The sequence below is a fragment of the Ranitomeya imitator genome, chromosome 1 (genome assembly GCF_032444005.1).
Source record: "Ranitomeya imitator isolate aRanImi1 chromosome 1, aRanImi1.pri, whole genome shotgun sequence".
NCBI classification, from domain to species: Eukaryota; Metazoa; Chordata; class Amphibia; order Anura; family Dendrobatidae; genus Ranitomeya; species Ranitomeya imitator.
Genome location: NC_091282.1, coordinates 1174132699 through 1174156548, shown reverse-complemented (window position 1 = coordinate 1174156548; position 23850 = coordinate 1174132699). Strand labels below are relative to the sequence as shown.

Genomic DNA, 23850 nt, shown 5'->3' with positions numbered 1-23850 from the left:
CTGAAGAGTGGACAGGTATGTTTGGCCTCAACTGGTGATGTGGATCCTCTATGCCTCATGACTAAGACCTGATGGTCGAAACGCGTCGGCGTTGACCACCTGGGACCCCCATCTCTTTTTTGCAAATGTTTGCATTTTAAAGTGTTTTCAATAAATTGACTTTTTAGAAGATCCATGCTGGAGATTATTTTTTCTTTTTCATTGCTGGCTCTGGACTACGCCCTTGACCAAGGCGGCTCCGTGCATGGACATCATTGCACTGTTGAGGGATTGGTGAGCTGACTTATTTTCTTCCCATTTTTTCCTTTTTCACTATTTTTGTATTTCAGGTCCAGGTGGGCACATGAGAAGCGAGAACTTGGCATACTTCATAATATTAGTAAAAGCAGGTGGGATGAAGTGGAACCCAGCAAGGATTGAAGCAAGTTAAAGAACAATGTGCACAGAGGTGGAGTACACAAAACAGATGTCTAGAGACTCAATCCTAACACACTGTTGTCTGTCCTAATGGGTTTTAAATGGGATTAGAGAGATGATGTCACTGAGCCACGCTGGGCAACCTGTAAAATCTGACATGGAGCACAGCAGATGGCAGTGGACCAAGGTGAAGGAAGCAGAGCCCAGGATACCCGGGACAGGTGAGTAACAAGGTCACTTTGATTAGCCACTTGGCGTGTTTATATTTTCAGCTTTTACATTTTAAAAATTAGAAAAAAGAAAAAGGGCGGATGCAATAGTTTGGCCACCCTGCATGATTAGTACTAGGGTTGAGCGAAACGGGTCGAACATTTTCAAAAGTCGCCGACTTTTGGCTAAGTCGGGGTTTCATGAAACCCGATCCGACCCCTGTGCGGGGTCGGCCATGCGGTACGCGACTTTCGCGCCAAAGTCGCGTTTCAATGACGCGAAAAGCGCCATTTCTCAGCCAATGAAGGTAAACGCAGAGTGTGGGCAGCGTGATGACATAGGTCCTGGTCCCCACCATCTTAGAGAAGGGCATTGCAGTGATTGGCTTGCTGTCTGCGACGTCACAGGGGCTATAAAGAGGCGTTCCCGCCGACCGCCATCTTACTGCTGCTGATCTGAGCTTAGGGAGAGGTTGCTGCCGCTTTGTCAGAAGCAGGGATAGCGTTAGGCAGGGTCCATTAACCACAAAACCGCTTGTGCTGCAGCGATTTGCACTGTCCAACACCACCCTCGGTGTGCAGGGACAGTGGAATTTTTTTTTTTTTTTTTTTTCCCCTCAGCGCTGTAGCTCATTGGGCTGCCCTAGAAGGCTCCCTGATAGCTGCATTGCTGTGTGTACGCCGCTGTGCAAACCAACTGCTTTTTTCAAAGCACAAATCCTCTTGTTCCTTCCTTTCTGCACAGCTATCTTTTTTGTTTGTCCACACTTTTTATTTCATTTGTGCATCAGTCCACTCCTTATTGCTGCCTGCCATACCTGGCTGAGATTACTGCAGGCAGGGAGATAGTAGCTGCCTGCCATACCTGGCTGAGATTACTGCAGGCAGGGAGATAGTAATTGTAGGACATTCCCTGTTTTTTTTTTTTTTTTTTTTTTGGTGGGAGATTAAGATTGGCAATTTGGCATTTCTGCTAGAGTGCCATCCCTGTGTGTGCCATCTCTCTCACATAGTGGGCCATAGAAAGCCTTTTCATTTTTCTGTATTTTTTTTTGTGGGGTGTATAAATTCTCCCTGATAAAAATACAGTGGGAGATTAATATTGGCCTTTGGGCTTGTGTGCCAGTCCTGAGTGTGCCATCTCTCTCACAAATAGTGGGCCATAGAAAGCCTATTTTATTTTTTTTTGGGTTTTATAAATTCTCCCTGAAAAAAAGGGAGATTAATATTGGCCTCTGGGCTTCTGTGCCAGTCCTGAGCGTGCCATCTGTGCCAGTCCTGAGCGTCCCATCTCTCTCACAAATAGTGGGCCATAGAAAGCCTATTTAATTTTTTTTTTGGTTTTATAAATTTTCCCTGAAAAAAGGGAGATTAATATTGGCCTCTGGGCTTGTGTGCCAGTTGTGAGCGTGCCATCTGTGCCAGTCCTGAGCGTGCCATCTCTCTCACAAATAGTGGGCCATAGAAAGCCTATTTAATTTTTTTTTTGGTTTTATAAATTTTCCCTGAAAAAAGGGAGATTAATATTGGCCTCTGGGCTTGTGTGCCAGTTGTGAGCGTGCCATCTGTGCCAGTCCTGAGCGTGCCATCTCTCTCACAAATAGTGGGCCATAGAAAGCCTATTTAAATATTTTTTTGGTTTTATAAATTCTCCCAGAAAAAAAGGGAGATTAATATTGGCCTCTGGGCTTCTGTGCCAGTTGTGAGCGTGCCATCTGTGCCAGTCCTGAGCGTGCCATCTCTCTCACAAATAGTGGGCCATAGAAAGCCTATTTAAATATTTTTTTGGTTTTATAAATTCTCCCAGAAAAAAAGGGAGATTAATATTGGCCTCTGGGCTTCTGTGCCAGTCCTGAGCGTGCCATCTGTGCCAGTCCTGAGCGTCCCATCTCTCTCACAAATAGTGGGCCATAGAAAGCCTATTTTATTTTTTTTTTGGGTTTCAGAAATTCTCCCTGGAAAAAAAAAGGGAGATTAATATTGCCCTTTGGGCTTGTGTGCCAGTACTAAGCGTTCCATCTCTCTCTCTCTCTCAGTCAGTGGGCCATAGAACGCATATTTTTGGTTTTATTTGTTTTCTAAATTCTCCCTGAAAAAATCATTTTATTTTATTTGGTTTCTAAATTCTTCCTGATAAAATCATATTTTTTTTATTATTTTTATTTCTAAAGTCTCCCTGAAAAAAAAAAAAAAAAAAAACAACCAAAAAAACAGTGGGAGATTAATATTGGCCTTTCTGCTTGTGTGCCAGTCTTGACTCCTGGGTGTGCCATCTCTCTCTCTCTCTCTCTCTCTCTCTCTCTCTCTCTCTCTCTCTCCAATTGTGGTCCATAGAAAGCCTATATTTTTTTTCCTTGATTTGGGTTCTAAAATCTACCAGAGAAAATAACTACATCAATCATTGGTAGAAAAATATTGGCCTCTGGGTTTGTGTGCCACTCCTGACTCCTGTGTGCGTCATCTCTCAGTCAGTGGGCCATAGAACGCCTATTTTTGGTTTTATTTGTTTTCTAAATTCTCCCTGAAAAAATTATTTTATTTTATTTGGTTTCTAAATTCTTCCTGATAAAATCATATTTTTTTTATTATTTTTTTTTCTAAAGTCTCCCTGAAAAAAAAAAAAAAAAACAGTGGGAGATTAATATTGGCCTTTCTGCTTGTGTGCCAGTCTTGACTCCTGGGTGCGTCATCTCTCAGTCAGTGGGCCATAGAACGCCTATTTTTGGTTTTATTTGTTTTATAAATTCTCCCTGAAAAAATCATTTTATTTTATTTGGTTTCTAAATTCTTCCTGATAAAATCATATTTTTTTTATTATTTTTTTTTCTAAAGTCTCCCTGAAAAAAAAAAAAAAAAAACAACCAAAAAAAACAGTGGGAGATTAATATTGGCCTTTCTGCTTGTGTGCCAGTCTTGACTCCTGGGTGCGTCATCTCTCAGTCAGTGGGCCATAGAACGCCTATTTTTGGTTTTATTTGTTTTCTAAATTCTCCCTGAAAAAATCATTTTATTTTATTTGGTTTCTAAATTCTTCCTGATAAAATCATATTTTTTTTATTATTTTTTTTTCTAAAGTCTCCCTGAAAAAAAAAAAAAAAAAAACAACCAAAAAAAACAGTGGGAGATTAATATTGGCCTTTCTGCTTGTGTGCCAGTCTTGACTCCTGGGTGCGTCATCTCTCAGTCAGTGGGCCATAGAACGCCTATTTTTGGTTTTATTTGTTTTATAAATTCTCCCTGAAAAAATCATTTTATTTTATTTGGTTTCTAAATTCTTCCTGATAAAATCATATTTTTTTTATTATTTTTTTTTCTAAAGTCTCCCTGAAAAAAAAAAAAAAAAAAACAACCAAAAAAAACAGTGGGAGATTAATATTGGCCTTTCTGCTTGTGTGCCAGTCTTGACTCCTGGGTGCGTCATCTCTCAGTCAGTGGGCCATAGAACGCCTATTTTTGGTTTTATTTGTTTTCTAAATTCTCCCTGAAAAAATCATTTTATTTTATTTGGTTTCTAAATTCTTCCTGATAAAATCATATTTTTTTTATTATTTTTTTTTCTAAAGTCTCCCTGAAAAAAAAAAAAAAAAAAACAACCAAAAAAAACAGTGGGAGATTAATATTGGCCTTTCTGCTTGTGTGCCAGTCTTGACTCCTGGGTGTGCCATCTCTCTCTCTCTCTCTCTCCAATTGTGGTCCATAGAAAGCCTACATTTTTTTTCCTTGATTTGGGTTCCAAAATCTACCAGAGAAAATAACTCCATCAATCATTGGTAGAAAAATATTGGCCTCTGGGCTTGTGTGCCACTCCTGATTCCTGTGTGCGTCATCTCTCACTCAGTGGCCCATAGAAAGCATATAGTTTGTTACATTTGTTTTCTAAATTCTCCCTGCAAAAATCTATTTTTTTTTTTTGGGGGGGTTTCTAAAGTGTTCCTGAAAAAAATAAAAATAAAAAAAAAATAATAGTGTGACATTAATATTAACATTTGTGCTTCAGTGACAGTCCTGCGTGTGGGGCATCTCTCTAATTTGCAGCCACCAAAAAAAGAGTGTGTAACATTGGGCCTGATTTTCGCTGTGGTCTCACCAACCTGTAAAGGGGTAGCTAAATCATACAGAAGTTATAGCTCACCGTGTAAGTTGTGTGACTGCAACAAATAACGTTAGTTTGGTTACGTTTTTAAAACAATGAGGAAGTCTAGTGGAAGAGGTCGTGGCCGGGGGCGTTCATTGTCAGCTGGTAATGAGGGTAGTGGTAGTGGTGGAGCATCAGGTGGTCGTGGGGGAAAAAATATTGCACCTAAGTCTGGAGCTGTGGAGCCAGGTTCGTCGTCCGGCTACACAAGGCCTCGAACGCTCCCTTTTCTGGGATTAGGAAAACCGCTTTTAAAGCCGGAGCAGCAAGAGCAAGTTTTGGCTTATCTTGCTGACTCAGCCTCTAGCTCTTTTGCCTCATCTCGTGAAACTGGTAAAAGTAAAAGCAGCGCGTCGTTAGTGGATGTTCACGGTCAGGGACAAGTCACTTCCTTGTCCTCTTCAGCAAAAACAACAACAGAGAAGAATGCAGCAGGCGACACAACGGGTTACTCCATGGAGCTCTTTACACATACCGTCCCTGGCTTAGAAAGTGAAGCAGTTAACAGTCCATGCCCATTACAAATTGAATCTGACATGGAGTGCACTGACGCACAGCCACAGCCAGACTACTATGCTGGTCCTTTGACTCAGACCACAACATTGCCCTCGCAGGGTGCTGATCAAGAATCAGACCCTGATGAGACTATGTTGCCCCATCACGAACGCTATACCACCGAACGACACGGTGACACAGACGAAGTTGCGCAGGAGGTACAAGAAGAGTTATTAGATGACCCAGTTCTTGACCCCGATTGGCAGCCATTGGGGGAACAGGGTGCAGGCGGCAGCAGTTCTGAAGCAGAGGAGGAGGAGGGGCCGCAGCAGGCATCAACATCGCCACAGGTTCCATCTGCCGGGCCCGTATCTTGCCCAAAACGCGTGGCAAAGCCAAAACCTGGTGGAGGACAGCGTGGCCATCCGGTTAAAGCTCAGTCTGCAATGCCTGAAAAGGTATCCGATGCTAGAAAGAGTGCAGTCTGGCATTTTTTTAAACAACATCCAATTGATCAGCGCAAAGTCATCTGTCAAAAATGTTCTACTTCCTTAAGCAGAGGTCAGAATCTGAAAAGTCTCAATACTAGTTGCATGCATAGACATTTAACCACCATGCATTTGAAAGCTTGGACTAACTACCAAACGTCCCTTAAGGTTGTTGCACCCTCGGCCAATGAAGCTAGTCATCAACGCAACATCCCTTCCGGCAGTGTAGGACCACCATTTAGCGCACCACCTGCTGTATCTGTGCAGGTATCTTTGCCAGGCCAAAGCAGTCAGGGTCAGGGAATCACCAGTTTCGTAGTAGGAAACACTGCATCTAGGGCACCGGCGGCAACAATACCATCTCCCACCGTCTCTCAGTCTGCCATGTCCACCGGCACCCCCGCTAGTTCCACGATCTCCAGCTCTCCAGTCCAGCTCACCCTACATGAGACTATGGTTAGAAAAAGGAAATACTTAGCCTCGCATCCGCGTACACAGGGTTTGAACGCCCACATAGCTAGACTAATCTCGTTAGAGATGATGCCCTACCGGTTAGTTGAAAGCGAAGCTTTCAAAGACCTGATGGACTACGCTGTACCACGCTACGAGCTACCCAGTCGACACTTTTTTTCCAGAAAAGCCATCCCAGCCCTCCACCAGCATGTTAAAGAGCGCATCGTCCATGCACTCAGGCAATCTGTGAGCACAAAGGTGCACCTGACAACAGATGCATGGACCAGTAGGCATGGCCAGGGACGTTACGTGTCCATCACGGCACACTGGGTAAATGTGGTGGATTCAGGGTCCACAGGGGACAGCAAGTTTGGGACAGTTCTGCCTAGCCCACGGTCTAGTAAACAGTTGTCTGTAGCCGTTCGCACCCCCTCCTCCTCCTCCTCCTCGTCCTCCTGCAGAAGCAAGAGCTCGTCCACAGACCGCAGTCGCACAAACACTCCATCCGCACCTGCCACTGTTGCACACCAGGTCTCCCATTATGGGGCAGCTACTGGCATACGTCAGCAGGCTGTATTGGCTATGAAGTGTTTGGGCGACAATAGACACACCGCGGAAGTTCTGTCCGAGTTCTTGCAGCAAGAAACGCAGTCGTGGCTGGGCACTGTAGATCTTGAGGCAGGCAAGGTAGTGAGTGATAACGGAAGGAATTTCATGGCTGCCATCTCCCTTTCCCAACTGAAACACATTCCTTGCCTGGCTCACACCTTAAACCTGGTGGTGCAGTGCTTCCTGAAAAGTTATCCGGGGTTATCCGACCTGCTCCTCAAAGTGCGTGGACTTTGCGCACATATCCGCCGTTCGCCTGTACACTCCAGCCGTATGCAGACCTATCAGCGTTCTTTGAACCTTCCCCAGCATCGCCTAATCATAGACGTTGCAACAAGGTGGAACTCAACACTGCACATGCTTCAGAGACTGTGCGAACAGAGGCGGGCTGTTATGTTTTTGTGGGAGGATACACATACACGGGCAGGCAGTAGGATGGCAGACATGGAGTTGTCAGGTGTGCAGTGGTCGAAGATTCAAGACATGTGTCAAGTCCTTCAGTGTTTTGAGGAATGCACACGGCTGGTTAGTGCAGACAACGCCATAATAAGCATGAGCATCCCCCTAATGCGTCTGCTGATGCAAAGTTTGACGCACATAAAGGATCAGGCGTCTGCACCAGAGGAAGAGGAAAGCCTTGATGACAGTCAGCGATTGTCTGGTCAGGGCAGTGTACATGACGAGGTACCGGGCGAAGAGGAGGTGGAGGATGAGGAGGATGATGGGGATGAGTATATTTTTAATGAGGAAGCTTTCCCGGGGGCACGGGAAATTGGTGGCGTGGCAAGGCCGGGTTCTGGTTTTTTGAGGGACACAAGTGACGTAGATTTGCCTGCAACTGCCCCTCAACCAAGCACAACCGCAGATTTGACAACGGGAACTTTGGCCCACATGGCGGATTATGCCTTGCGTATCCTCAAAAGGGACACACGCATTACAAAAATGATGAACGATGACGATTACTGGTTGGCCTGCCTCCTTGATCCTCGCTATAAAGGCAAATTGCAAAATATTATGCCACATGAGAACTTGGAACTAATATTAGCAACAAAACAATCAACTCTTGTTGACCGTTTGCTTCTGGCATTCCCTGCACACAGCGCCCGTGATCGTTCTCACACGAGCTCCAGGGGCCAGCAGACCAGAGGTGTTAGAGGGGCAGAAATCAGAAGTGGCGTTGGACAGAGGGGTTTTCTGACCAGGTTGTGGAGTGATTTTTCTATGACCGCAGACAGGACAGGTACTGCAGCATCAATTCAAAGTGACAGGAGACAACATTTGTCCAGTATGGTTACAAACTATTTTTCATCCCTTATCGACGTTCTCCCTCAACCGTCATTCCCATTTGATTACTGGGCATCCAAATTAGACACCTGGCCAGAATTGGCAGAATATGCATTGCAGGAGCTTGCTTGCCCGGCAGCTAGTGTCCTATCAGAAAGAGTATTCAGTGCTGCAGGTTCAATACTAACAGAAAAAAGGACTCGTCTGGCTACCCAAAATGTAGATGATCTAACCTTCATTAAAATGAACCACAACTGGATTTCAAAATCTTTTGCCCCACCCTGCCCGGCTGACACCTAGCTTTCCTATGAAAAGGTCTTGCCTGTGGACTATTCTGAATGACTTTTCCAATCTCGTAATTTTCTTCACCTGATTGTCCAGCATACGACATGTTTCCACCTCACGAAATGGCCAAACTCCCCACACGGGGCCGTGCTATCGCCACTTTGCGCTTGGACCCTTGAGAGTGCTGTTTGTCTGAAGAGGTGGGTGTGGCCGCTTTTGGTCGACGGCACTGCCACTGGGTCCCTCATAGTACAATAAAGTGTCTCTGGCGGTGGTGGTGCGCACCCAACGTCAGACACACCGTTGTAATATGAGGGGCCCTGTGCCTGTACCGCCGGCCACAAGACAGTTCCCCCCCCCAGCTCAAACAGTGCTCTACCACTAGCAAAATTATCTCTCACAGCTTCACCAATGTGTAGTCTAGCCGCTGACATCCTTCAATGCCTGGCACTGACAATACCATTGTTTTGACATTTTTGTTATGTTAGGCCTTCGAAGCCTGTCTGCGGTCCCTTCTTTCTACAACTACTACACTGACCAGGCCACTGCTGGCCGTGTTACCCTGGAACCAATTTAAAAGTGCCTACAGTCAGCCCAATTTTGTTATGTTAGGCCTTCGAAGACTGTCTGCCGTCACTCCTTCCACTAGACTTCCACTGACCATACACTGCTGCCCATGTACCCCTGGAACCAATTTAAAGTGCCTACAGCCAGCCCAATTTTGTTATGTTAGGCCTTCGAAGCCTGTCTGCGGTCACTCCTTCCACTAGACTTCCACTGACCAGACCACTGCTGCCCGTGTACCCCTGGAACCAATTTAAAAGTGCCTACAGCCATGTGTTATTATTTTAGGCCTTCGATGCCTGTCTGCGGTCACTCCTTCCACTAGGCCTCCACTGACCACACCACTGCTGCCCGTGTACCCCTGGAACCAATTTAAAATTGCCTACAGCCAGCCCAATTTTTTTATTTTAGGCCTTCGATGCCTGTCTGCGGTCCATTCTTTCAACTACTACTACACTGACCAGGTCACTGCTGCCCGTGTACCCCTGGAACCAATTTAAAATTGCCTACAGCCATGTGTTATTATTTTAGGCCTTCGATGCCTGTCTGCGGTCACTCCTTCCACTAGGCCTCCACTGACCACACCACTGCTGTCCGTGTACCCCTGGAACCAATTTAAAATTGCCTACAGCCATGTGTTATTATTTTAGGCCTTCGATGCCTGTCTGCGGTCACTCCTTCCACTAGACTTCCACTGACCAGACCACTGCTGCCCGTGTACCCCTGGAACCAATTTAAAAGTGCCTACAGCCAGCCCAAGTTTGTTATGTTAGGCCTTCGATGCCTGTCTGCGGTCCATTCTTTCAACTACTACTACACTGACCAGGTCACTGCTGCCCGTGTACCCCTGGAACCAATTTAAAATTGCCTACAGCCAGCCCAATTTTTTTATTTTAGGCCTTCGATGCCTGTCTGCGGTCCATTCTTTCAACTACTACTACACTGACCAGGTCACTGCTGCCCGTGTACCCCTGGAACCAATTTAAAATTGCCTACAGCCATGTGTTATTATTTTAGGCCTTCGATGCCTGTCTGCGGTCACTCCTTCCACTAGGCCTCCACTGACCACACCACTGCTGCCCGTGTACCCCTGGAACCAATTTAAAATTGCCTACAGCCAGCCCAATTTTTTTATTTTAGGCCTTCGATGCCTGTCTGCGGTCCATTCTTTCAACTACTACTACACTGACCAGGTCACTGCTGCCCGTGTACCCCTGGAACCAATTTAAAATTGCCTACAGCCAGCCCAATTTTTTTATTTTAGGCCTTCGATGCCTGTCTGCGGTCCATTCTTTCAACTACTACTACACTGACCAGGTCACTGCTGCCCGTGTACCCCTGGAACCAATTTAAAATTGCCTACAGCCATGTGTTATTATTTTAGGCCTTCGATGCCTGTCTGCGGTCACTCCTTCCACTAGGCCTCCACTGACCACACCACTGCTGTCCGTGTACCCCTGGAACCAATTTAAAATTGCCTACAGCCATGTGTTATTATTTTAGGCCTTCGATGCCTGTCTGCGGTCACTCCTTCCACTAGGCCTCCACTGACCACACCACTGCTGTCCGTGTACCCCTGGAACCAATTTAAAATTGCCTACAGCCATGTGTTATTATTTTAGGCCTTCGATGCCTGTCTGCGGTCACTCCTTCCACTAGGCCTCCACTGACCACACCACTGCTGTCCGTGTACCCCTGGAACCAATTTAAAATTGCCTACAGCCATGTGTTATTATTTTAGGCCTTCGATGCCTGTCTGCGGTCACTCCTTCCACTAGACTTCCACTGACCAGACCACTGCTGCCCGTGTACCCCTGGAACCAATTTAAAAGTGCCTACAGCCAGCCCAAGTTTGTTATGTTAGGCCTTCGATGCCTGTCTGCGGTCACTCCTTCCACTAGGCCTCCACTGACCACACCACTGCTGCCCGTGTACCCCTGGAACCAATTTAAAATTGCCTACAGCCAGCCCAATTTTTTTATTTTAGGCCTTCGATGCCTGTCTGCGGTCCATTCTTTCAACTACTACTACACTGACCAGGTCACTGCTGCCCGTGTACCCCTGGAACCAATTTAAAATTGCCTACAGCCAGCCCAATTTTTTTATTTTAGGCCTTCGATGCCTGTCTGCGGTCCATTCTTTCAACTACTACTACACTGACCAGGTCACTGCTGCCCGTGTACCCCTGGAACCAATTTAAAATTGCCTACAGCCATGTGTTATTATTTTAGGCCTTCGATGCCTGTCTGCGGTCACTCCTTCCACTAGGCCTCCACTGACCACACCACTGCTGTCCGTGTACCCCTGGAACCAATTTAAAATTGCCTACAGCCATGTGTTATTATTTTAGGCCTTCGATGCCTGTCTGCGGTCACTCCTTCCACTAGGCCTCCACTGACCACACCACTGCTGTCCGTGTACCCCTGGAACCAATTTAAAATTGCCTACAGCCATGTGTTATTATTTTAGGCCTTCGATGCCTGTCTGCGGTCCATTCTTTCAACTACTACTACACTGACCAGGGCACTGCTGGCCGTGTACCCCTGGAACCAACATCAGAAAATATAAAAATAAGTATTTTGCTTATAAAAAAGAAAATACTGGTGAGATATCAAATGCAGACATTTTAACATTAAAAACAAACACACAACTCTAATCTGGTACAGTACTAAAAATGGCCACCAGCTACAATTACTTTCTCCTGCAAGTAGTTAACTGAAAGTTTTTTTAAATTGAAAACACACATATGGCATCCACCGAGTGTTGTCCTGTCGCGTCTTCTTTATATTATTGCCGAGAAGATGCAAAATAATGAAAATAATAAAATCATTAATTACCAAAATAATAGAGAAAGTCAACACCACATTGCAAATAAACATTCATTCCAAATAAAGAAGCAGGGCGCGTCCGAGGGTGAGTATATACCTAATAAGAATATAATCACCCTCGGACGCGCAATGCTTATTTCCAACAGCCTTCCTTCCTAAGAATCAGCCCTTCCGTCGTGTAGAGAGACGTTGTGTTACACTCCAAGGTGTTCCCCAGGTTGCCTTTCCTGAGCTTCGATCTTCCGGCTCTCGTTTAGTAGTTCTTGGAAACTACTCTGCATTAGGCCTTCAAATTGGGTATGGGGTGTAGAGAGATGGTGTGTTCCACTCCAAGGTGTTCCCCAGGTTGCCTTTCCTGAGCTTCGATCTTCCGGCTCTCGTTTAGTAGTTGTTGGAAACTACGCTGCATTAGGCCTTCAAATTGGGTATGGGGTGTAGCGAGAGGGTGTGTTACACTCCAAGGTGTTCCCCAGGTTGCCTTTCCTGAGCTTCGATCTTCCGGCTCTCGTTTAGTAGTTCTTGGAAACTACACTGCATTAGGCCTTCAAATTGGGTATGGGGTGTAGAGAGAGGGTGTGTTACACTCCAAGGTGTTCCCCAGGTTGCCTTTCCTGAGCTTCGATCTTCCGGCTCTCGTTTAGTAGTTGTTGGAAACTACGCTGCATTAGGCCTTCAAATTGGGTATGGGGTGTAGCGAGAGGGTGTGTTACACTCCAAGGTGTTCCCCAGGTTGCCTTTCCTGAGCTTCGATCTTCCGGCTCTCGTTTAGTAGTTCTTGGAAACTACACTGCATTAGGCCTTCAAATTGGGTATGGGGTGTAGAGAGAGGGTGTGTTACACTCTAAGGTGTTCCCCAGGTTTCCTTGCCATTGCTTCGGTCTTCCGACTCTCGTTTAGTAGTTGTAGAAAAGTACACTGCATTAGGCCATACAAAATGGGTATGGGGTGGAGAGAGATGGTGTGTTACACTCCAAGGTGTTCCCCAGGTTGCCTTTCCTGAGCTTCTATCTTCAGGCTCTCATTAAATTGTGGTTAAATGGAACAACTGCATTTGGCGTACTAGTTGGTTTGGGGCCTACTATCGGTGTCTGCCACTCCTTGCTGTTCTCCTCCACTGAACAAAGCTGTGCCGCCTGTTTACTACGGTTGCCAATTTTGAACTGCATTTCGACTACTTACTGATTTGGCCCTACTCTCTGTGTCAGCCTCTCATTCCAGTTGTCCTCCACTGCAATGCCCCCTGGTTATTCCTGTGTTACCAATTTTGAACTGCATTTAGCCCACTTTCTTCTTTGGGCCTATATCTGTGTTTCCACTTCATCGTGCCCATTGCCCAGCCAGTGATAGATGAGTCTGCTGGTACATTGACCCATAACGCAACATTCCCCGTGCACGCTACACAACAACATTGTGACCCTGCTGAAAGTCAGGTTGCTCTTCCCGCATACCATACCACCTTACACGGGGACAAAGAGGAAGGTGCAGATGAAAGTGCAGGTTCCTTCATCAGGTGGGGGGAGGAATACTAGTTGGCGACGTCACTGGCACAGGGCCTCTCATAGTACGCAAAAGTGTTGCTGCCGGTGGGAGGCGCCCCCGCCGTGCAAACACACCGCTGTACTTTGAGGGGCCCTGTGCCAGTGCCAATGCCAACGAGTGGGCCCCCCCTGCTTGCTCAGGTTCACAGCACTTGCAAAGTTGAAATACTTACCTCTCCCTGCTCCACTGCCGTGACGTGGTCCAGATTTCCTGGGCCCACTAATTACTTGAACCAGCCCTACCCCCCACAACTTTAGCCAAATGACCCCCAATTTCAAATGCCTTCCAATTATTATAAGGTAAATTACGCTTGACAAGCTTCATTAAGAAGAATGGATGGTTTTGACATTAAAATGGCCACTCTAGGTGTTTTCCTGGCCCCCACTCACTGCCGACTATGCTGCCCCATTGACTTGCATTGGGTTTCGTGTTTCGGTCGATCCCGACTTTACGTCATAATCGGCCGATTTCACTCGACCCGACTTTGGACATAGTCGGGTTTCGCAAAACCCGGCTCGACTCTAAAAAGGTCAAGGTCGCTCAACTCTAATTAGTACCTATTAGCACCCCCTTTTGAAAATATCACAGCTTGTAAACGCTTTTTGTAGCCAGGCAAGAGTCTTTCAATCCTTGTGTGATGAATGAAGGATTTTCCTCCATTCTTCCTTGGAAAATTATTCTAGTTCTGTGAGATTCCTGGGTTGTCTCACATGCACTGCTATTTTGAGGTCAAGCCCCAGATTTTCAATGATGTTCAGATGAGGGCCATTGTAAAACCTTCAGCTTGAGCCTTTTGAGGTAGTCTATTCTGGATTTTGACGTGTGTTTAGGATCATTATTCATTTGTACAAGCCATTCTTTATTCAACTTCAGCTTTTTTTTTTTATAGATGGTGTTATGTTTGCCTCAAGAATAACTAGCTTAACTGTTCACAATAACAGTATTTTTGACATGCCACTATATGTTCATTATTTAGATCATTTTCATAGCACTTTATCAGGCAGCTTTCAGAACAGACCCATCAGAAAAACACCTCGTGTGCATATTCCATAATGTGTACAACCCCTGCAAATCACTGTAGCCTTCTATAGCGATTTTTGTTTTGTTCCCTAGAATCAGACTTCTATTTAAAGGGAACCTGTCACCCCCAAAATTGATGGTGAGGTAAGCTCACTGTCACCAGGGGCTTATCTACAGCATTCTGTAATACTGTAGATATGACCCCAATGTTACCTGAAAGGGGAGAAAAAGACAATAGATTATACTTACCCAGGGGCGGTCCCACTCCGATGGGCATCGCAGGTCCGGTCCGTGCCTTCCATCTTCATTCCATGACATCCTCTTCTGGTCGTCACGCTGCGGAAAGGTCAGAGAGGCCCGGCGCCTGCGCACTGCAGTACTTTTCTCTGCCCTCAATAGGGCACACAAAGTACGCCTGCGCCGGAGCCGCAGCATTAAAGGTACCTTCACACTCAGCAACTTTACAACGAGAACGACAACGATCCGTGACGTTGCAGCGTCCTGGATAGCGATCTCGTTGTGTTTGACACGGAGCAGAGATCAGGATCCCGCTGTGCCATTGCTGGTCGGAACTATAAGTCCAGAACTTTATTTGGTCGTCAGGTCGGCGTGTATCGTCATGTTTGACAGCAAAAGTAACGATGCCAGCAATGTTTTTACATGGAGCTAACAACCAGCGAGAACAATAAGTGAGTCGCCGTTACGTCACTGGATCGCTCCTGCATCGTTCTGGAGCTGCTGTGTTTGACGTCTCTACAGCGACCTAAACAGCGACGCTGCAGCGATCTAGTTTAGGTCGGCTCGTTGTCTATATCGCTGCAGCGTCACTGAGTGTGACGATACCTTAAGACAATAAGAGGACGTCATGGAATGAAGATAGGAGGCGCCGGAGCACCCATCGGACCGGACCGCATCGGGACCGCCCCTGGGTGAGTATAATATAACCTCTTCTTCTCCTCTTTCAGGTTACATTGGGGGCTTATCTACAGCATTACAGAATGCTGTAGATAAGCCCCTGATGACGGTGGGCTTACCTCATCATCGATTTTGGGGGTGACAGGTTCCCTTTAAATTCATACTGTATTTGCAAAAACAAATCTACATACTGGATGGTAAAAATTATTTCCACTATACCTCATCCAGCAGTAATTTGGAATCTAAAAAATACATGAAGGGTCTCTGTCCACCGAGGAGGAATGATAAGATAATTGCGCATTGTGACTCAGCTGTTTGTCATTCTGTGCACTTCTATCTTCAGAGATAAATTTATAGTTCTGTCAAAAGAGTGTTTTGCAATCAAATTCATTTTCAATACAATGACATGTAACATTTTCACATTAGTATTCTTTATATATCACACTCAGATAAATTGGGAATTTGTCTGCATTTCACAGATCTTTTCCAAAGAATGAATAGGTGACATTGAAAAAGTTCTGCACTAGAAACAAGTAGAGAGGTTTCCATCATGGCAAAAAGGAATAAAATGTTTAAGAGCGTCTGTTAGGGCAAAATGACGAGCTAACCTAAACACCCCGCCTTGTGGGGCAGCTTCCAATTTCTATTTATACAGCTTAGAAAAGCTAGCCTAGAATGGGCGGGTATGTATGCGTTATGCATACTCCTGGCCAGAACATGTCTAGTGGGCACGGCCTTTAGCCATACACTTGTACTGAGCGAAGGCGTGGCCGTTTAGTGACATTGTTGTCCAGTGGGCGCAGCCTCTTTCTATACAAGTGTATGGCGGGAGGCCGCACCCACTAGTTGGGCTCCGCCCAGGAGTATACACAGTATCCGCCAGTCTCGGCTCACAAACCAGCGAATCCTTGCAGAGCACAGAGCCTCTGCTGGGGGGAGTCATAAGTCTGCACAGAGTGAATGCAGACTTATCATTTTAGATCGGACAACCGCTTTAAAGATGGGATCAACGGTTGCTGTGTTTCGACCCGGTATTAATAGAAATTTCAATTCAATAGCTTATTGCTAATGGCTGTACAGATTTGTGTAAATTATGAGACCATAAACTAAGCATTTGTAATGAATTTCTAATGAAATGGCAGAAAAGTTACTTTTATTAAGACCATGAGTAGCAGTCTCACCGTGGCCGAATGATACGATAGAACCGAGCCTCGTATAAAGCGCTTGTTCACACAACTGCATCTTCAGTTCAAGTATAGTACATGAAAAAAACTGATCGCACTCGGACCAATGTCATTCAATGGGGCAGTGCAAATGAATGATTTTTGTCACTGACCAAATCTGCAAGTGAAAAAATTGCAGCATGCACTAGTTTCTGTAAATCGGTTAAGACTCATCCATTCAAGTCTATGGGTGACAGAAAAAAATCGGATGACAAACGGAGCAACAGTATAACATCTGATTTTTACGGATACATTGCAATCCTGTAACATAGGAAACTGTAAATGGTTTTGTAAATGGTTAACTCCTTCCCAACAGGCGGAGTATATACGGCATACGGTGCCAAGGGAGCTGCGTTACAGCAAAGTGCAGTATAAATATACAGCGCTGTGATAGTGCAGGCTGACGCTGAGCGCTGCCATGATCAAGTGCGGGTGTCAGCTCATACACACATGCCCACAATGGGTTCAGGCACCGATTGCGGGTGTTTAACCCCAGTGATAAAGCTGTGAATAGTGACAGCGACATCATGGGGCATTTGTTGTGAATTCTGTTGTCGGGCTCCCTCCTGTGGTCATGAATTGTACTTCGGCTGGTTCTGTCCATGGACTTCCTCTGGTGGGTGTTTCTGAGTTTCACAGGTGACTAGGTTAATTCGTTAGCTGCTGCTCTATTTAACTCCACTTAGATCTTTGCTCTATGCCACCTGTCAATGTTCCAGTATTGGTCTAGTTCACTCCTGGATCGTTCTTGTGACCTGTCTTCCCATCAGAAGCTAAGTTCCAGCTTGTATTTCTTTGGTTTTCTATTTTTCTGTCCAGCTTGCTATTTAATTTGTTGTCTTGCTTGCTGGAAGCTCTGGGAAGCAGAGGGTCTTTTTGCGCCCTCTGCGTGGTCTTTTTGTAGGTTTTTGTGCTGACCGCAAAGTAACCTTTCCTATCCTCGGTCTGTTCAGTAAGTCGGGCCTCACTTTGCTAAATCTATTTCATCTCTGTGTTTGTATTTTCATCTTTACTCACAGTCATTATATGTGGGGGGCTGCCTTTTCCTTTGGGGAATTTCTCTGAGGCAAGGTAGGCTTTATTTTTCTATCTTCAGGGCTAGCTAGTTCCTTAGGCTGTGCCGAGTTGCATAGGGAGCGTTAGGCGCAATCCACGGCTATTTCTAGTGTGTTTGATAGGATTAGGGATTGCGGTCAGCAGAGTTCCCACGTCCCAGAGCTCGTCCTTATTATCAGTAACTATCAGGTCATTCCGTGTACTCTTAACCACCAGGTCCATTATTGTCCTGACCACCAGGTCATAACAGGCATTGCAGAGGGAGGAAGCTGCCTCTGTGCTCCCATCGGCACAACGGGATGCAAACGCGTTGTGTAGATGGTCTCCATGGTGACCCAGGGACAAAAGATGGCCATGGGATCACCCAGGGACGGTGGCCTGTCAGCTCATGTTCAGAGCATGAGCTGACAAACCTCCTCCCTGCATGTCTGACCCAGCTCAAATGCTCTGCAATGCAGAAGCATTGCACAGTACAATCAACGACCTGCCAGTTTGAAGTTGATGTCCCATCTTGGGACAATGTAAAAAAAGTAAAACAAAAGTTAATAAAAATTGTAAAAATGTTTTTTTAAAAATCACAAAATAAAGAATAAACAAAAAAGGAATAATATTAATCCAATAAATACATTTATTTATGTAAAAAAAAGTACACATATTTGGTATCAGCACATCCGAAACAACCAGACCTATAAAACTGTCCCACTAGTTAAGCCCTTCAGTGAACACCGTTTAAAAATAAGGCAAAAAACTATGCTTTATCATCATACCGCAGAACAAAAAGAACAAAAAAATGATAAAAAAGAATGTAACTAATAATAGCATCTATTTTCTATAAAATAGTTTTTGTGTAAAAGCACCAAGACATAAAAAAAATCAATTTGGTATTGTTGTAATCATGCTGACCTGAAGAATAAAGCTGCCTTATCAATTTTAGTGCACACGGAATGGCATTAAAGAAAACCTAAAAAAATAATTCCTGAATTGCTGTTTTTTGTTCATTCTGCCTCCCAAAAATCGGAATAGAAATAGAAAGCAATTAAAAAAATGTCATGTGCCCAAAAATGGTACCAATAAAAACGTCAATTCGACCCGCAAAAAACAAGTCCTAAAAAACGTATTCTGTCAGTCCAAAAAAATTGGAAAAATTATAGCTATCAAACACGTTTTTTCAATAAAAAGCATTGTTTAGTGTGTGACAGCAGCCAAACATTTAAAATGCTATAAATCTGGTATCGCAGTAATCAAACTGACAGTCGTCTAATCACTTATACCGCATGAGGAATGATGTAAAAAAAATAAATAAAACCAACTCTTCACCTGCTCTTGATTTTTTCATTCTGCCTCCCATAGATCGCAGTGAGGCTCCTCTCACATTTATCCTGCACTCTACCTTAAGTGATTACACCGAGGTTTCTGTGTAAATCTCTGAAAAATGTGATTCAGACAGAAACACTGGCAGAAGGTTCCCTATAATGAGGCAGAAGGAGGCACTGTGGATGTTGTGAGGCTGCCTATGATCCAGCGGTGTTCATAAAACCAAGGTCCGCCACAGTTTTGTGCACCTCTGAAAAGATGGACATTACTGAACAGAGGCATTATAGTGAATGGATCCCTCGGGGGTTTCATCTGAATCACGTCACTCAGAGATTTAGGGCAGAGACAGACTGTTGTATTTCTCGTGCGAAAATCGCATCATTAACCTCGTACTGGCTGTCGGCTCTCCTGACCTGAGCTTGACAGCTGCATAGAAATACATCATACTGTTTTGCTTAGGTCAGAAGAGGTGCCAGGCCAGTGCGATGCGATTCTCGCAGAGAAGTACGGAATTCTCTCGCTGCCCTTAGATGGAAACCCCGACGTAAGTGCTCAGTGTAGAGCGAAGGATAAATGTGATCCCAAATGTTATGTAAAATGTTCCCTACAAAAACTTCAAATCAATCCACAAAAAAAGCAAGTCCCCGCTCACCACTGTCATCTATTAACAAAAATATAGGGGGCTTCTACGTTACACATTTATTATTTTCACGGCTCAATATAATAAACTTCTGTGAAGCACCTTGGGGTTCAAGGTGCTCACCACCCATGTAGATAAATTCCTTGAAAGGTCTAGTTTCCAAAATAGTGTCACTTGTGGGGGGTTTACACTGTTTGGGCACATTAGGGTCTCTCTAAAAGCAACATGGCATCTGCTAATGATTCCAGCATATTTTGCATTCAAAAAGTCAAATTGCGCTCCTTCCCTTCTGAACTCTGCTGTGCTAAAACAGTGGTTTTCCCCCACATATGGGATACACAACACATTTTTGGTCCATTTTTTCCTCTTACCCTTGCAAAAAAAAAGTTTGGGTCTAAAGTATAATTTTTGTGAAAAAAAGTAAATTGTCCCTCCAACTTCCATTAATTCCTGTGAAGCACCTGAAGGTTGAAGGTATGTTTCCACGGTCAGGAAACGCTGTGGGTTGGATGCTGCATACAGCGTCCACCATGCAGCGCCCAGATGTTACAGCATAGTGGAGGGGATTTCATGAAATCCCATCTCCACTATGCATGCAGGGACGCCTCTGGCGTCTTACAGTTCTACCAAAGTTGAAGGAATTTATAGAGATCTCTTGCCCACAGTGCTTCTTTTTGAATCTGACCTGCGGTGCGGGTTTCAAATCCGCAACATGTGAATTTCTCTTGCAGGTATGCTGAGCTTTCTGGCAGAATTTCCCCATAGAGTTACATTAAATGTGGAAAATCCGCAGGTAAAAAATGCACATGAGTTTTATGTGCATTTTGGCGGCATCAGAATCGCATGTAATCCACACCTAAGCATAGCAATAAAGTTTTGTCAAAGCAAAATAGCGGGAAGTATCAAGAACAAAATAGTTTTATTTAAAGCACGACATAGCAAAAAGACAAAAAATGCAGCACCAGAAACGCAATAAAAAAACACAAGTAACCTACTTTACATGATAGGTACAGAAATTCTGCAAAATCAGAAACATGACAACAAATCTGCAATGTGTACACAGGCTGCAAGGACAACCACACTCTCCCTTGAAGCACTATTAACTTAATAACACAGTCTGCACATACAGCATATTGGGGGAACACTAAACTTCTGCTAGGAGTCATATTGAAAGCTTCCACATTAGCAACATCAGTGAGCCAGACAGCAGTGGTTGGAGAGCGTGCTACATTCTACATTAATGTACAAAGCTTAATTAGCAGTATTATGACTACCCTTAAAGTACCACTCTGGGGGGTTTTCATCACCAGATAGGTATCAGCAATTTTTTTTTCCTGAGAGCAGTAAAATACTTAACGGCTACAGTCTTCTACTGTTCCCAGTGCCGCTCTGGTCCTCTTCTACTCAATGTGACCGGGATTGTGACGGAATTGTGACCTGCTGGATATCTCTAGTGTTTGCTGGGTGATCCGGAAGTCACTTCTCATTGTAAGGCTACTTTCACACTTCCGTCTTTTTAGATCCGTCACAATGCGTCCTTTTGGGAAATGCAAATGTGCCCGCAGGATGCGTTTTTTTCCCATAGATTTGTATTGCCGATGGATCGTGACGCATGGCCACATGTCGCGTCCATCGTGCACTGGATGCATCGGTATTTGGCGGACCGTCGCAGCGAAAAAACGTTCAAGGGAACGTTTTTTTGTACGTCGTGTCCTGCATTTTAAACTGTGCATGCGCGACCGGAACTCTGCCCCCTCCTCCCTGGGAGTTTATTATGGGCAGCGGACGCATTGAAGCACTGTCCATCGGTACGTTGCGCCGACGCTTTGTGACGGCCCCGTACCGACGGAAGTGTGAAAGAAGTCTAAGTCTGTGAGACTCAGGATGAGGCCAGAACACGGCTCCCATAGACTTACACTAAGGGAGATAGTGACCATTTGCAGCCACTTCTGACCAGACAGAGCTGCAGTCACAAGATAGCGGAGACGGACCAGCACAGCGCTGGAAACAGTAGAAGACGGTCATCGGTACGTATTTTATTACACACAGGGAACATAAATTACTGATACCTATCCAGTGGTGAAATAAAAAAGAAAAATGAGTGGTACTTTAAACCCCACCTACCCCTGAAATGCTATCTTAAAGGGATGATCCAGTTCTTTAAAAACAGATCAACCATCCTTAGATTGGGTCTGCTATCACCCCCAATGATTAGTTGTTTGAAGGGGCAGACCTTTTTTGCCCCTCTATACAGCAAAGCGCGGCACTGCACCGTACTTTACCGACTGTGCTTAGCATGGCAGCTTCTGTCCCATTCACTTAATCATTACAAAATGCCACTGAGGATCTCAACTTTAACATGAAATTTTAGGGAAAAGGGTTGTGTCCCAATGATAAAAAAAAATAATATATTTTTATTACTGTCTATCAGGTGCACTCTAACTTTGTGCTTCCAGCCATCAAAACAGGTATGCCGATGAAGCCAAAATGTCTCGGTTGGCAACTGTGGAGTAAAAGAAGCCCTATGGGTGCTTGGCCTGCATATCAGGAGCATCCCTGGCCATATGCCCAACCTAGACTCTAGGAGTATGATGAGGGTATATTGCTTGCATGTGTGCTGGGTGACCAGTGACAGCCATCCATACCATCCATAATGGCAGCCCACAGGTCCAAGAAAGAAGAGACGCTCCACTCCAGAGCACAAACTGCTGATCTATAAAAACGAAAATACTTTGCATGCTGAGAAAAGAACATGAAAATGTAGATTTTATGGTTTTAATACCTATGTGATTTATGATGTTTCTGACGACCGACCTGATGGCTCGACTATTATTACTTCTGAATTTGGACCCTAAAACTTCCAGAGTATTTTGTGATTCCAGAATAAAAATAAGTGTTATATTACTTTTCCAGTAACGTTAGAAAATAATTTTCAAACATTTAGATATATGAAAACAGCTTTAAACATTTCTGAAGGGCATTTATAAAATCCTGTGCACATTGAGTATATACTACGACCATCTATGACTCACGCGGGGCAATGTCCATCAAGTGTGTGTTCAATATTCCTAGAAAATGAACACAATCTATGTCCTCTCCTATATATGTCAATATGATGGAGAGACGGTCAACTCTATGCAAAATGCAAAGCGTTATGAAATCCATAAATCTTCTGCAGATATTGAATCAGTTGACGTATGACCGGAGATGTTCAGCCCTCGGATTTATTGTACCAGTCCAGTTAATACACAGCGGAATATAAATAGATCTAAAATGCATTAAAAAAATTATAGTATTTGGATAAATATTTTTTTGCTAATATTGAATCATTTTCCTGATTCTTATGTCTCTACAAGTGACATTTTTATATCGGCCCACATCCGTTTATGCCACTCTTCGATCACGTAAATGAAATATAATGACTTTGGCAGGCTATTATTTTATCACCTACTGCACTGCCACTGCACCATTTTAAATATGGATAATACATTAGCATGGGACATTTTTACTCCCAAAATTCACATGAAACACCTGTACACCCTTGATAATCCAATAAAGGACAAATTACAAGAGGAAAACAGGTTTCATTGGCAATGTATCCTCTTGGGTAAATACCTCTAGTATATAATTTACTACTCTGAAAAACAAAAAAAATCCAGACAGAAGTCTGAGACCTCCTCAAGGACGTTAAATGAAGTATTCAAGTGCATCCAAAAAAAGCATACTAAGTAACGATAATAGCAAAATACAAGTGGATGGAGAGGGGTATGACATATGAGCGTGCTGGCATATCGGACCCCTGTCTGATGCCGATTTCATGGATTTTGGTCACGTTAGGTGGCATGACGGATGGGATGCTCGGTATCTTACCTTAGTTAGTTGAGCAATTTTCTTGCACATCTTGACATGCAGGTCATGAGTGTATTCCTGCGATAGCAGAGGGCTCGCTTTGGATCCATTATACATGCCATGCTGATTTTTTCCCGAGGCCATTCTTCTGTTCTTGCCTCTTTTTTATTTAACACAGATCAGCAAGTGGATTTCGGACTACACACACATTGACGAGGCTTTTGTAAACGCTAACAGTGGGTGCGGAGAAGAGGCGGCCAAGGCCCCCCGCACACGCTTCTCCTGTAACTGCAGATGTCCTGATCCTTCAGAAAGCAGCCAGGCTGGAGAAGCTGCAGCATGTGCTGTATATCTGTGGCTTCCTTATTGGACTAAAAGCTGACGGGGAGATGCCGGGAATTCTTTTTAGCATGCATTTCAGGAGACTAGCAGACAGAAGCAAGAACAGAGCTGGAGACAGGAATATCCTCACCCAAAACACATAGAATATTAACCCCACATTCAGCGTCTGAGACTTTTTCCCTTGA

General features: G+C 44.6%; 1 protein-coding gene across 2 annotated transcripts in view; it reads right to left on the bottom strand.

Moving 5' to 3' along the window:
- The window catches only part of FAM184B (family with sequence similarity 184 member B), a 137297-nt gene extending 113654 nt beyond the window's left edge, over positions 1-23643 (bottom strand). For both annotated transcript variants that reach the window (XM_069744693.1, XM_069744694.1), the window contains exon 1: positions 23345-23643. In XM_069744693.1, the coding sequence (XP_069600794.1) occupies positions 23345-23467 (123 nt within the window). In that variant the 5' untranslated portion in view covers positions 23468-23643. The remainder of the gene's footprint in view (positions 1-23344) is intronic.
- Between the last annotated feature and the right edge of the window lie 207 nt (positions 23644-23850).